The sequence below is a fragment of the Mobula hypostoma genome, chromosome X1 (genome assembly GCF_963921235.1).
Source record: "Mobula hypostoma chromosome X1, sMobHyp1.1, whole genome shotgun sequence".
Lineage (NCBI taxonomy): Eukaryota > Metazoa > Chordata > Chondrichthyes > Myliobatiformes > Myliobatidae > Mobula > Mobula hypostoma.
Genome location: NC_086128.1, coordinates 58,769,758 through 58,785,182, shown reverse-complemented (window position 1 = coordinate 58,785,182; position 15,425 = coordinate 58,769,758). Strand labels below are relative to the sequence as shown.

The 15,425-nt window shown below is 45.6% G+C and overlaps 1 protein-coding gene across 1 annotated transcript; it reads left to right on the top strand.

Moving 5' to 3' along the window:
• Window positions 1–229: 229 nt before the first annotated feature.
• On the top strand, window positions 230–11,849 carry LOC134340645 (G-protein coupled receptor 39-like). Its single transcript, XM_063038096.1, has 2 exons — window positions 230–1,282; window positions 6,677–11,849. The coding sequence occupies exons 1-2, from the start codon at window positions 487–489 to the stop codon at window positions 6,976–6,978; spliced, it is 1,098 nt and encodes a 365-aa protein (XP_062894166.1). The 5' UTR covers window positions 230–486; the 3' UTR covers window positions 6,979–11,849.
• Window positions 11,850–15,425: the final 3,576 nt, after the last annotated feature.

The window sequence follows — 15,425 nt, the reverse complement described above, 5'->3', positions numbered from 1 at the left end:
GGTCCGCGGGGGAGGGCAGCAGCAGTCCTCCTCCGGCGGGCACGTCCACTTATCGGATGCCAGAGGCAAGAGGTCAAATGATTTAAAAGGTCGAAAGGTGGAGGGGGCAGACTGTTCGTGATCTCCGGGGAGGGAGATCGACCGCAAGGGGGTGGGAGTGGAAGGTGGGCGGAGATGGAAAGTCGGGGGTGGGTTCTGAACAACTCCAGTGAAAAGTGACCGAGACGAGACACACGCTGAGTTTGGCGGGGGATTCGGGACAGGAGCCGGCGCCGGGAGCGGGACTGTTCACTTCACCAGTAGCTTAACTGAGTGTGGAACTTTAACATGGGATCCGCCTGACCCAGTGTCCGTGAGTGTGTGTGTGTCTGCCTCTGTGTGTTAGTGTGTGTGTGATTTTGTGTGAGTGCGAGTGTCTGTGAGTGTGACAGTGTGTGTGTTTGTATGTGAGTGTGCGCGGCTCAAAGGCAGGGCACTGGCCGAGCTATGAACATCTCGGAGGACGCGCAGTGGGGAGACCCAGCCAACGGGACCGGAGGTTTCGTCCAGATGACTGAGACAGCTAAAATCGCCACCTCTGTGGTCTACGGGACCATCTTCATCTGCGGGGCGGCTGGGAACGTCCTGGTCATCCTAGTCATTTGGATGTTGAGGAGCAAGACCCTGGTGCAGAGGAGCCTGAGCCGGCACATGATGAGCATGGCATGTTCTGATCTCCTCATCCTTACTGTCGGGCTGCCCATAGAGCTGTACGGCATCATCTGGTACCCGCACCCCTGGCCAATCGGAAACGCTGGATGCAAAGGATTCTACCTGCTCTGGGAAGTGTGCAGTTATGCGTCGATATTTAACGTCCTGACCTTCAGTTTGGAGCGCTACATAGCCATCTGTCACCCGCTGCAGATCAAGTTACTGGCCAAATCGAGGACCAGCAACCTGATTGGCTTGGTTTGGGCCCTGGCGTCCATCATAGGGTTGCCTGTTGCTTTTGCTATCGGTGTAGAAGATGCTTGGAAGCCCTTTAGACCCCGAGGGGATGAAAGACCACCCCTCAACATTTGTACCAATATTTCCGGAAGGATGTCTCTCTACCGGCTGGTCATCTACCTCTCTTTCTCCCTTTACGTTCTGGTGCTCCTGTTGGTGGGTTTTACCTGCAGGGAGATGATAAAAACCCTCCTCAGAAGTCGGCCGGTGTCTGTCACACTCCAGCAGACCAACTCCACAGGCAGGGTTACGACAGGGTTTAAAGAGATAAGACGGCAAAATGTTGTGATGCTGGGTGAGTATAATTCAGATGCAAAATTCAAGATTGTCAGTACACAAGTGAAATAATTGTTACTCCAGTCAGATGTAGCACAAAAAAACGCTGTCAGAATCAGGTTTAATATCACCAGCATATGTCCTGAAATATGTTGTTTTGTGACAGCAGTACAATGCAATGAAAAATCATAAACTACAATAGGAAATATATATAAAAAATTAAGTAAGTAATGCAAAAAAAGACGTGAGGTGGTGTTCATGGGTTCAATGTCCATTCAGAAATCAGATGGCAGAGGGGAAGAAGCTGTTCCTGAATCGCTGAGTGTGTGTCTTCAGGCTCCTGTACCTCCTCCCTGATGGTAGCAGTGAGAAGAGGGCACGTCCTGGGTGATGGGGGTCCTTAATGATGGACACCACCTTTTTGAAGCATTGCTCCTTGAAAATGTCCCTGACTCTGGGGAGGCCAGTGCCCATGGTGGAGCTGACTGAGTTGACAACCTTCTGCAGTTTATTTTGATCCTGTGCATTGCCCCCCCCTTCCCCCACCTACACCAGGCGGTGATGCAGCCAGTTAGAATGCTCTCCATGGTACATCTGCAGAAATTCATGAGTATCTTTGGTGACATATCATATCTCCTCAAACTCCTAGTGAAATATAGCTGATGTCATGCCTTCTTTGTAGCTGCAACTGGTTTGTGAGTGCCCTTGTCCTACTCTTTCTGAACACAATAGGTGCATGAGGTCAATTATATACATAGATTGATTGTCTGTCCATAAAGTGATGCTAGGCACAGGAGTGTCTCTACGTAAGGTGACTCTGAGAAGAAATGATAAAGTAGTGATGTTGGGGGTGTGGTGGGGGTGGGTTAGTGGGTGAAGGTGTTGATCAGCCTTACTGCTTGGGGAAAGTAACCGTTTTTGAGTCTGGTGGTCCTGGCGTAGATGCTACATAGCCGCCTCTCTGATGGGAGTGGGACAAGCAGTCCGTGAGCAGGGTGGATGGGATCCTTCATGATGTTACTGGCGCTTTTCCAGTACCTTTCTGTCTCTGTGTCCTTGATGGTGGGTCGGCTGGTGCCAGTGATGCATTGGGCAGTTTTGGCTACCCATTGTAGAGCCTCCCTGTCTGCCACAGTGCACTGAAGAACATGCTTGGGATTAAGACAAGTGAAGGGGGTTTTCTTCAGCAGTTGAACGGGGCATGACTGCGCAAGCGCGTGAAAGTCAGACCGTGAGGTGGCAGGAGAGTTTAAAAGCGAGCAGGTTAACAGAGCGGGCGATGTTGTAGCAGGTGACGGAGTAGTGGGAGACAGAGTAGGAAGGCTTTGGCTCGAGAGGCTTCGGCGAGCAGAGGCTGAGGACGAGCTTCACTCCAAGTGAGGTAAGGTCGGGTAAGTTCCTTTAATTAATCTAATTAACTTAGGAGTAGGTAATAGAGGCAGCAGTTGAGTGCTCTGTTTGCAGGATGTGGGAGGTCAGGGTGAGCACAATCGTCCTTGATAACTGCACCTGCGAAAGGTGCATCCAGCTGCAGCTCCTGACAAACTGAATTAGGGAACTGGAGCTGGATGAACTTCAGATCATTCGTGAGGCAGAGGCAGAAATAAACAGGAGTTACAGGGAGATAGTCACTCCTAAGAGTCAGGAGACAGGTAGCTGGGTGACTGTCAGGAGAGGGAAGGGGAATAGACGGAATGAGCAGAGCACCCCTGTGGCCGTTCCCACCAATAATAAGTACATCGTTTTGGATACTGTTGATGGGGACGACCTACCAGGGACAAGTTGCAGTGGTTGCGTGTCTGGCACCGAGACTGGACCCTCAGCTCAGAAGGGAAGGAGGGAAAAGAGGAGAGCAGTAGCGATAGGGGATTCGATAGTTAGGGGGACAGATCAGAGGTTCTGTGGAAGAGATCAAGAATCCCGGATGGTCTGTTGCCTCCCTGGTGCCAAGGTCCGCGATATCTTGGATCGAGTTCTCAGTATTCTCAAGAGGGAGGGTGAGTAGACGGATGTTGTGGTCCATGTAGGGACCAATGACGTGGGTAAGAAGAGTGAGGCGGTCTTGAAAGGTGAGTTTAGGGAGTTAGGCGCCAAGTTAAAGGACAGGACCTCCAGGATAGCAATCTCAGGATTGCTACCAGTGCCATGTGCAGGCGGGTTTAGAAATAGTAAGATAGTGCAGATCAACACATGGCTGAAGACATGGTGCAGGAGGGAGGGCTTCAGATTTATAGATAATTGGGCAGTTTTCCAGGGAAGGTGAGACCTGTTCCAACGGGATGGTTTACATCCAAACTGGAGAGGGACAAATATTCTTGCAGGTAGGTTTGCTAGAGAGGCTCCAGTGGATTTAAACTAGATACAAGGGGAGAGGGGAACCAGAGTGTAGGAACAGATGTAGGGGAGAAGGAAGAAAAATAAGATAGTAAAGTTGTTTGCACCGTTAGTGATAAACAGAGAGTGAAATGTGGAAAATTTCTTAAATGCATTTATTTTAATGCTAGGAGCATTGTAAGAAAGGTGGATGAGTTTAGAGCATGGATTGATATCTGGAAATATGATGTTGTAGCTATTAGTGAAACGTGGTTGCAGGAGGGGTGTGATTGGCAACTAAATATTCCTGGATTTCTTTGCTTCAGGTGTGATAGAATCGGAGGGACAAGAGGAGGAGGTGTTGCATTGCTTGTCAGAGAAAATATTACAGTGGTGCTCTGGCAGGATAGATTAGAGGGCTCATCGAGGGAGGCTATTTGGGTGGAATTGAGGAATGGGAAAGGTGTAGTAACACTTATAGGGGTGTATTACAGACCACCTAATGGGGAGCGAGAATTGGAGGAGCAAATTTGGAAGGAGATAGCAGATATTTGTAGTAAGCACAAGGTTGTGATTGTGGGAGATTTTAATTTTCCACACATAGACTGGGAAGCCCATAATGTAAATGGGCTGGTTGGTTTGGTGTTTGTAAAATGTGTGCAGGATAGTTTCTTGCAGCAGTACATAGAGGTACCAACTAGAGAAGGGGCAGTGTTGGATCTCCTGTTAGGGAATGAGATAGGTCAGGTGACGGAGGTTTGTGTTGGGGAGCACTTCGGGTCCAGTGATCACAACGTCATTAGTTTCAATATAATTATGGAGAAGGATAGGACTGGACCCAGGGTTGAGATTTTTGATTGGAGAAAGGCTAACTTTGAGGAGATGCGAAAGGATTTAGAAGGAGTGGATTGGGACAATTTGTTTTATGGGAAGGATGTAATAGAGAAATGGAGGTCATTTAAAGGTGAAATTTTGAGGGTACAGAATCTTTATGTTCCTGTTAGGGTGAAAGGAAAGGTTAAAAGTTTGAGAGAGCCATAGTTTTCAAGGGATATTGGAAACTTGGTTCGGAAAAAGAGAGATATCTACAATAAATGTAGGCAGCATGGAGTAAATAAGGTGCTCGAGGAATATAAAGAATGTAAAAAGAATCTTAAGAAAGAAATTAGAAAAGCTAGAAGAAGATATGAGGTTGCTTTAGCAAGTAAGGTGAAAATAAATCCAAAGGGTTTCTACAGTTATGTTAATAGCAAAAGGATAGTGAGGGATAAAATTGGTCCCTTAGAGAATCAAAGTGGACAGCTATGTGTGGAGCCAAAAGAGTTGGTGGAGATTTTGAACAATTTCTTTTCTTCGGTATTCACTAAGGAGAAGGATATTGAATTGTGTAAGGTAAGGGAAACAGGTAGGGAAGTTATGGAAACTATGATGATTAAAGAAGAGGAAGTACTGGCACTTTTAAGGAATATATATCTGTGTTCCTGTGTTCCAAGACCAAGTCCAGGTGCCGTGTTCCAGCCCTGTCCAAGTCTGAGCTTCGTGTCCCCATCCAGCCCAGGAGTGCCTCACCCAGCCCAGTGCTGGAGATTCCTTGTCCTCTGCTGGATCGTCCCCATCCAAATCCTCGGCAGTCATCCTGGCCCTGCGTCCTAGAAAGCGTCCCGGCCCTGCGCTCCAAGGAGGAGTCCCGGCTCCCTACCCTAGAGCCTAACCCAGCCTAGTCCAAGAGCCGTGCCAAATCTTGTTCAAGAGCCACGTCCTGCCCTGGAGATTCCTCGCCCAGCTCAGGAGTACCTCTCCCAGCCCGGTGCTGGAGGTTCCTTGCCCAGCCCAGTGTTGGATATTCCTCGTCCTGTGCTGGAGTTCCCTCGTCCTGTCCAAGCCTCATCCTGTCCAAGTCTAGGCTTTGTGTTCTTGTCCTGTCCATGTGCCTCATCCTGTGCAGGAGTTCCACGTCCAGTCCTGTAGCCACATCCAGTCCTGTAGCCATGCCTTATCCTCGCCCAGATCCAGGGTCTGGGCCGGAGTCAAGACCCAGGTTCCGGGTCCCCTTCCAGTCTCTGGCTCGGAGTCTTAGCCGAGGCTCCTAGTTCCAAGTTGCTTGTCCTGGTCCGGCTTTTCTAGTCTTAGTCCTAGCCCAGGCCCGGTGTACTTGGCTCGTCCAGGGCCTGTGTCCATGTCCAGCATAGTTTCTTCCTGACTCCCCTTGCTTTCTTGATAAATCTTGTCCTGTTCCTAGTACTTCAGTGTCTGTGTCTTGCATTTGGGTCCGCTCCCCAGTGCCCCCTTGTAACGATTACAGCATCAGCGATCAGGGTTCATTTCCCACCACAGTTTCTACATTAGTTCTGTGACCACGTGGGTTTCCTCCAGGTGCTCCAGTTTCCTCTCACAGTCCAAAACGACTTGTGTCTTAGTTGAGCGTAATCTGGGTGGTGCGGGCCCGTTGAGCCAGAAAGGGCTGTACCTCTAAAGTAAAAATAGAAACTACCTCTGCTTTAAATTTTCCAAAGCTCAGTACAACAGCATGTCTGCAACTTACGTGCCCTAGCCTGTCTGTCTTTGGGGTGTGGGAGGAAGCTGGAGCACTGGAGGAAAGCAGCACAGTAACTAGAGAATGCTCATGCTCCTTACAGAGAGTGTGGGGATCTGAACCCCAGTCTTACAGCTTCCCGAGCTCTGGAGTTCCAAACGAGACGAGGAGGAACCTCTTTAGCCAGAGGATGGTGAATCTGTGGAATTCATTGCCACAGACAACTGTGGAGGCCATATCATTAGGTATATTTAAAGCAGAGGTTGTTTTTAAGTCTGCACTGTTCAATTAAACCCACGCGGCAATTAAACTGCTAATCTGTACATCTTTGGAATATGGGAGGACGCCAGAGCACCCGGAGGAAAGTCCGGCAGTCATGGGAAGTAACTACAAACTCCTCAGCGATCAGGATTCAATTCACTAGGATTAAACCCTGTAGATGATCGCTGGCCCTTGTAAACAGATTGCGCTAACCACTGCACTACAACATGGGCTAAAGGACCATTTCCTGTGTGGTAATGTTCAATGTTCTAACACACTCTTCTGACGTATTGTTTATCCATGCAGGATGTATTGTTGCAACATTGGCTGTTTGTTGGTTTCCGTTCCAAGCGAGGCGTCTAATGACAGCTGTTCAGTCCAAAAGCCAGTGGACGAAGCATTACTACAGCTCTTACCTTGTGATGCAGCCCATTACCAACTCTCTCTATTACATCAGCTCAGCCGTCAATCCTTTCCTTTACAACGTGACCTCCAAACAGTTCCGCAAGATGTTCGTACAAGTGCTGAGAGGCTGCTGTCGGTCTGGCCCCGTCCCATCAGAGCATGGGAGAAACGCACATTCAGACGTGAAGCAAGAGTCCAATTGATGAAACAGGATATTGTCCTTCACCAGAAATAACAAAGAGTGAAGGAGTATCTTCACCCAGAACGACTCCATTCTAGCTCTGCTGCGAGATGAAGATGTATTTAAAATATTCCTCAAAAAGATTCTCCTGGTGTGGCAAAAAGGTTTCAAAACTTGTTCCTTGTTCTTTTTTGATTCGGTAGCAAGGGCATCACATGTTAAAGGTGATATTTGTTATTGAGTTATAGACCCAGTGGGCACTTTATTAGGTACAGGACTGAATCACGGTGTCGTCTCTGCAACAGTGAAGTGGACGGTGAATCCAATAACAGATTGTGCATTTAGCCACCAGGCCAGCAGAGTAACCCTGAGGTTTAACAGAACAGTGTCCTCAGCTGCACATTTGTTAGTGTGAAGAGCCTTTCAAGAGCTACTTTCAATTATGGTATTTTGGAGGTTGAGTTCTCCCTCTTGTTACCTTCTGTACCCAAGAAATAAATTAACTATTGAGAATAAACACTCAGTGGCTAGTTTATTAGAGACCTCTTGTACCTAGTAAAGTGGCCATTGAATGTATGTTCATGGTCTTCTGCTGCTGTGGCCCATCCACTTCAAGGTTCAATGTGTTGTGCGTTCAGAGATGCTCTTCTGCACACCACTGTTGTAACGCATGATTATTTCAGTTGCTGTTGCCTTCCTGTCAGCTTGAACCAGTCTGGCCAATCTCCTCTGATCTCTCTCATTAACAAGGCATTTTCAGCCACAGAACTGCTGATCACTGGATTTTTTTTTTGTTTTTTGCACCATTCTCTGTAAGCTCTAGAGACTGTTGTGTGTTAAAATCCAACCAGGATATCAGCAGTTTCTGAGATACTCAAACCACCCCATCTGGCACCAACAATCATTCCACGGTCAAAGTCACTTAGATCACATTTCTTCCCCATTCTGATGTTTCGTCTGAACAACAACTGAACCTCTTGACCATGTCTGCATGCTTTTATGCATTGAGTTACTGCCACATGATTGGCTGATTAGATATTTGCATTAACAAGCAGGTGTACAGGTGTACCTAATAAAATGGCCACTGATATATTTTATTTTTTGAAAAGAATTTCCTGGTGTAACGAAAATATTTTAAAATTTATTCCTTATTCTTTTATGATTCAGCAGCAAGAGGTATTATGTGTTAAAGGTTATAATAAATTACTTTATTAGAGTTATATAAAGAATAAATCACAGAAAGAAAGAAAATTGGTTAATCAAAGTTCAAAGTAAATTTATTATCAATGTACATATATGTCACCATGTATAACCCTGAGATTCATTTTCTTGTGGGCATACTCAATAAATCTATAGAATAATTACCAGAACAGAATCAATGAAAGATTGCTCAGCATGGACGTTCAACTGGAGCGCAGAAGACAACAATCTGTGTAAACACAAAAAGAAAGAAATAATAATAATAAATAAATAAGCAATAAATATGGAGAACATGAGGTGAAGAGTCCTTGAAAGTGAGTCCATTGGTTGTGGGAATATTTCAGTGATGGGGCAAGTGAAGTTGAGTGAAGTTACCCCCTTTGGTTGAAGAGCCTGATGGTTGAGGGGTGGTAACTGTTCCTGAACCTGGTGGTGTGAGTCCTGAGGATCCTGTATCTTCTTCCTGATTGCAGGAGCAAGAAGAGAGCATGGCCGGGGTGGCAGGGGACCCTGATGATGGATGCTGCTTTCCTGCAACAGTGTTTCATGTAGATGGGCTCAGTGGTGGGAAAGGCTTTACCCGTGATGGGCTGGACTGTATCTGCCACTTTTTGTAGGATTTTCCATTCAACTACTAGTGGCTGAGACAAAACTACACTTATCAACCAGTTCTCATCACTGAGTCATGCCACACAACGTACTGCCTGAGGGTTCAGCAGCTTTACCCGTCTCCCTCTCAATGCCAGCTCTTAGCAAGAGTCACAACCCAGCCTAAGAGAAGACCCCCCCCGCTTTTTTTATACCTGTCAAAATCACTTCAGAAGTTTAACATAGCGTAGCAGTTAGTGTGACACTACGACAGCTCAAGGCATCAGATTTCAATCCCTGTCTCCTCTGTGAGGAGTCTGTCTGTATGTCCTCCCTGTGGAATGGGTGGGTTTTTTCCGGGTGCTCCAGTTTCCTCCCACAGTCCAAAGACGTATAGAGTAGGTGAATTGGTCGTTGTAAATTGTCCTGTGATTAGGTTAGGGTTCAGCCGGGGTTGTCAGGTGTTGCTGGGGTGGTGAGATTCGAAGGGCTGGGAAGGCCTATTCCGCAGTGTATCACCAAATAAAATAAAAATATTACCCCAGTACCTTTCCATCCCTTAGTGATACCAGCTTGTACCTTATCTCTTGTGAACTTTGGCTAGGCACATAGAGTCATAGAGCACTACATCATAAAAACAGGCCCTTTGGCCCATCTAGTGTGTGCCGTACAGTTATTCTGCCTAGTCCCATCGATCTGCGCCCAGACCATAGCCCTCCATACCCTCCCATCCATGTACTTATCCAAAATTCTCTGAAATGTTGAGATCGAACCCACAGCCGCCACTTGCGCTGGAAGCTTGTTCCACTCTCTCACCACCCTCTGAGCGAAGATGTTTCCGCTCAAATTCCGGTTAACTATTTCCCCTTTCACCCTTAACCCAAAACCTCTAGTTGTAGTCTCACCCAACCACAGTGGAAAAAGCCTGCTTGCATTTACCCTATCTATACCCCTCATAATTTTGTATACTTCTATCAAATTCCTCATTTTCCTACACTCCAAGGAATGAAGTCCTAACCTTTCCGTATCACTCAGGCCCTCAAGCCCCTTGTAAAATTTCCAACTCTTTCAACCTTATTGATATCTTTCCTGTCGGCAGGGGAACAGAACTCCAAGTGATGAGACCTGGGTGGTGGCAGAGAGTTCAGCAGTCTCCTGGCCTGGAAGAAGAAACTGTTTCCCATCCTACCGGTCCTTGTCCTAATGCTACGGTACCTCCTGCTTAATGGTATGGGGTCAAAGAGGTTGTGGGATGGGTGGGAGGAATCCTTGACAATGCTGAGGGGCCTGCATAGGGACCGCTCCTGCTAATAATCTCGAATGGGTGGAAGAGAGACCCAAGGAAGGTCAAAATATAGAAGCTCTCTTTACAACCCTGTCTAACACACAACATAGAACCAGGTCAATAAGGATTGAAACAAGCATGGAAACAGGTCTGTAAGGATGAAAATATTCTCATCCAAGCCAGGACCACCAGAGTCAAAATAAGTTACTTTCCCCAGGCAGTAAGGCTGATCAATAACTCCAGCCACTAACCCACCCCTCCACGCCCCTAACCACCACTACTTTATCATTTCCTGTCAGAATCACCTTATGTACTCCTGTGCCTGGAGTCACATTATGGACATACAATCAATCTACATATATAAGCTATCTTATCTATTTATATTTATTGTGTTTTTATTATTATTGCGCTCTTTGTCTTTATTGCAATTCTTGTGCTCTATTGGATGAGGTGTAACAATTATTACATTCTCCTTTACACTTGTGAACTGGAAATGACATTAAATAATGTTAAATCTTAAACACTCTTGATCTTGAATCTTGATGAATTAAATGTAACTTGTTCCTTACACCTCAGTATTAAACAGACCAAGCCAGGTCAAGAGTTTTATTCTGCTATCTTAACTTAACCATGTTAAACCTTTACTCTGATTAAATACCTCCATGAAATCTTGCCTCACAATAAACAAAATTCCAAGTATTATCACAGGAACTCGCCAGAATTTAGGAGAATAAGGGGAGAATCTCATTGAAGCCTATTGAATATTGAAAGACCTAGATAGAGTGGACATGGAGAGGATGGTTTCCATAGTCAGAGAATCTAGGACTAGATAGCACAGTCTCAGGATACAAGGACAGAGATGAGGAGAAACTTCTTCAGCCAGATGGTGGTGAATCTGTAGAATTCATCACCACAGATGACAATGGAGACCAATTCAATGGGTATACTTAAAACAGAGATTGATAGGTTCTTGATTAGTCAGGACATCAAAGGTTGCAGGGAGAAGGTAGAAGAATGGGTTTGGAGGGATAATAAATCAGCCATGATCAAATGGTAGAACTTGATGGACAAAATGTCCTAATTTTGCTCCTATGTCTTATGGTCCAATTAAAAATAAAGTCCATTTTTTTCTGATTGATGGATAATCAAAAAAAGGTGGTGGGTTACAGAGTGAATGGAGGACACAACAGATGCTGGCAACTTATAGCAACGCACATAAAATGCTGGCAGATCTCAGCAGGTTAGGCAGCCTCCGTGCAGGGGAAATGGACATGCAATATTTTGGGCCGAGATCCTTCATCAGGGATTGGAAAGAAGAGAGGAGATGGCCAGGAAGGAAAGGGTGGCGCAAGAACTGACAGGTGATAAGTAGATCTAGGTGAGGGGTGTTAGGGCATATTCTGGAGAAATGCTATATAGCAAATATTAATTTCAACAGCAAACAGTCTTCAGATCTGAATATGGATTTTAAATCAAATTTAATATGCAGCTCAGAACAATGGTCTTCCTGGAGCTGCATTTTAGAGTAAATTGTAGACCAGAAAATATCCAATTGACCTGAGATGTCTGCATATGCATGAATGCAATCAACATCTCATTGCATGAATATGACTCAGAGACCACAGTAATTAACACTCATTTTGGGTGTGCTGGTGGAAAGATTCAGGAATTTGAAAAGTTCCGCGTAACTCAAAGGAAGCATTATGAGAGCATTGTATCTATATAAATTGTCCTGTTACCTTTATTCTTTAATGTACAAAAATGTGCTGTAATGTTGGGCTGGGGAGTCTCTTTCTCTCTTGAGTGACTCCAAAGGATGTCAGCTTGTGTGTGTCCTGAATAAATTACTTTATGTCTACCAGCTGCGTCTTTCTGGTGACTTCATTCACAGTCAGGACAAGTGGCCTGATAGGCAGATAAGGAGGATAGAGTGGGAATGATGTAAGAAGCAGGGAGGTGATAGGTGGAAATTACAAAAGGCTGAAGATGATGGAATCTGATAGAAGACAGTGGACAGTGGAATAAAGGAAAGGAGTGAGGAGTGGAACCAGTGGAAGGAATGTGTGGGTGTTGGGCTGATGGAAAAGGGGGGAGGGGGAAACAATGGGATGATGGGGCTGGTGGGATAAGGGGAAAAAGGGGGGCAGAAAGGAGTTATTACCGTAAATTAGAGAAATCGAAATTCATGTCTTCAGGTTGGAGGCTACCAAGAAGTTATATGTGGTGCTGTTCCCCAAATCTGCATCTAGCTCCAACTGTGCGGTGGAGGGGGCTGTGGACAGTCATGTCAGTGGAGAAATGGAAAGTGGAATTATAATGGCTGTCCACCGGGAGTTCTGGCCTGCTACAGTGGACAAAGCGAAGGTGCACGATGGAGCGACCTCCGAATTAGCATCTGGTCTCTCTGATGTAGACCAGATGGCAGGGGTAGAAAATACAATAAATGACACAGGTGAATTATATCACTGCTTTCAGTTTGCACAGACCTGGGTCAAAGTCTCACCATTGCCAGGCAGATGTTTAATCTTTGGAATGAGAATCAGAATCAGGTTTAATATTGAATTGAATTGACTTTACTATTTACGTCCTACATATAAGTGAAGAGTAAAAATCTTTAAGTTATGTTTCCATCTAAATGTGCAATTTATAGTAATTTGTAATAAATATTATGTACAACAGAACAGTCAATATAACTTAGAAATACAATATTATCAGCATGAATTAATCAGTCTGATGGCCTGGTGGAAGAAGCTGTCCTGGAGCCTGTTCGTCCTGGCTTTTATGCTGCGGTACCGTTTCCCGGATTGTAGCAGCTGGAACAGTTTGTGGTTGGGGTGACTCGGGTCCCCAATGATCCTTCGGGCTCTTTTTACCCCTGTCTCTGTGAATGTCCTGAATAGAGGGAAGTTCACATCTACAGATGCACTGGGCTGTCCACACCACTCTCTGCAGTGTCCTGCGATTGAGGGAAGTACAGTTCCCATACCAGGCAGCGATGCTCTTAATTGTGCCCCTGTAGAAAGCTCTTAGAATTTGGGGGCCCATACAAACTTCTTCAACCATCTGAAGTGAAAGAGGCTCTGTTGTGCCTTTTTCACCACACAGCTGGTATATACAGACCACGTGAGATCTTCGGTGATGTGTATGCTGAGGAATTTAAAGCTGTTCACCCTCTCAAACCCAGATCCATTGATGTCAATAGGGGTTAGCCTGTCCACAACCAGCTCCTTTGTTTTTGCGACATTGAGGGAGATGTTGTTTTCTTGACACCACTGTGTCAGAGAGATGACTTCCTCTCTGTAAGCTCCTCATTATTATTTGAGATAAGGCCAATTAATGTAGTATTGTCAGCAAATTTAATTAGCATGTTGGAGCTGTGTGTGGTGACACAGTCAGGGGTATACAGAGAGTAAAGGAGGGGGCTTAGGATACAGCCCTGAGAGGTGCCTGTGTGGAGGGTCAGAGGGGCAGAGGTGAGGGAGCCCACTCTTACCGCCTGCCAGCGATCTGACAGGAAGTCCAGGATCCAGCTGCACAAGGCAAGGTGAAGGCCGAGGTCTCTGAGCTTCTTGTCGAGCCTGGAGGGAATTATGGTGTTGAATGCTGAACTGTAGTCCAAGAACAGCATTCTCACACAAACATCCCTCTTCTCCAGCTGTGCAAGGATGGTGTGTAGAGCTGTGGCTATTGCATCATCTGTCGAATGGTTGTATCGGTAGGCGAATTGTAGGGGTTCAGTTTGGGTGGTAACAAGCTGCAGACGTAGTCCTTGACCAGCCTCTCAAAGTATTTGCCTGTTATTGAAGTGAGTGCGACAGGATGCCAGTCATTCAGACATGTTACCTTGGTCTTTCTATCACCGGTATGTGCCATGAAATTTGTTACTTTGCAGCAGCAGTACAATGCAATACATGATAATATAGAAAAAAAAATCAATCAATTACAGTAAGTATATATATGTATATTAAATAAATTGTAAAGAGTAGTGCAATAGCAGAAATAAAACAAAAACAAAAAAAAGTGAGGTAGTGTTCATGGGTTCAATGTCCATTCAGAAATCTGATGGCAGAGGGGAAGAAGCTGTTCCTGAATCATTGAGTGTGTGTCTTCAGGCTCCTGTACCTCCTCCCTGATGGCAGAGGGGAGGAAGCTGTTCCTGAATCGTTGAGTGTGTGCCTTCAGGCTCCTGTACCTCCTCCCTGATGGCAGAGGGGAAGAAGCTGTTCCTGAATCATTGAGTGTGTGTCTTCAGGCTCCTGTACCTCCTCCCTGATGGCAGAGGGGAAGAAGCTGTTCCTGAATCGTTGAGTGTGTGTCTTCAGGCTCCTGTACCTCCTCCCTGATGGTAGAGGGGAAGAAGCTGTTCCTGAATCGCTGAGTGTGTGCCTTCAGGCTCCTGTACCTCCTCCCTGATGGCAGAGGGGAAGAAGCTGTTCCTGAATCATTGAGTGTGTGTCTTCAGGCTCCTGTACCTCCTCCCTGATGGTTACAGTGAGAAGAGGGCATGTCCTGGGTGACAGGGTCTTTAATAATGGACGGCACCTTTCTGAGACACCGCTTCTTGAAGATGGCTTGGCTACTACGGAGGCTAGTATCCAAGATGGAGCTGACTAATATTACAATTTCTGTAGCTTCTTTCAATACTGTGCAGTAGCCACCCCTCCCCATACCAGACGGTGATGCAGCCTGTCAGAATGCTCTCCACGGTACATCTGTAGAAGTTTTTCAATGTTTCATGTGACACACCAAACCTCCTCAAACTCTTATGAAATATAGCCACTGTCTTGTCTTCTTTGTAGCTGCATCGATATGTTGGGACCAGAGATCGTGACACCCAGAAATTTGAAATTGTTCATCCTCTCCACTTCTGATCCCTCTATGTTCCCTGTCTTACCCTTCCTGAAGTCCACAATTAGTCCTTTGTTTTACTGACATTGAGTGCAGGGTTGTTACTGCAACACCACTCAACTAGCTGGTATATCTCGCTCTTGTATGCCCTCTCGTCTCCATCTAAGACGGCTTTATGAGGAGGCTAGAGGAAAGGATGTGGAAGGCAGTATGCTCCTGGACATACCTTCAACATTCAAAAGTTCAAAGTTCAAACTAAATTTACTAACAAAGTACATGTATTGTCACCATAGACTTCCTTGAGATTAATTATTTACTTGTGGGCGTTCACAGTAGAACAAGGAAACACAATAGAATCAATGAAAAACTACACACAATCAAAGACTGGCAAACAACCAATGTGCAAAAGAAGACAATCTGTGCAATACAAATAAGCAAATGATAAATAAATAGACAAATACATACATACAAACTGAGAACATGAGTTGTACAGTCCTTGAAAGTGAGTTTGTAGGTTGTGGAATCAGTTCAGTGTTGAGGTGAGTGAA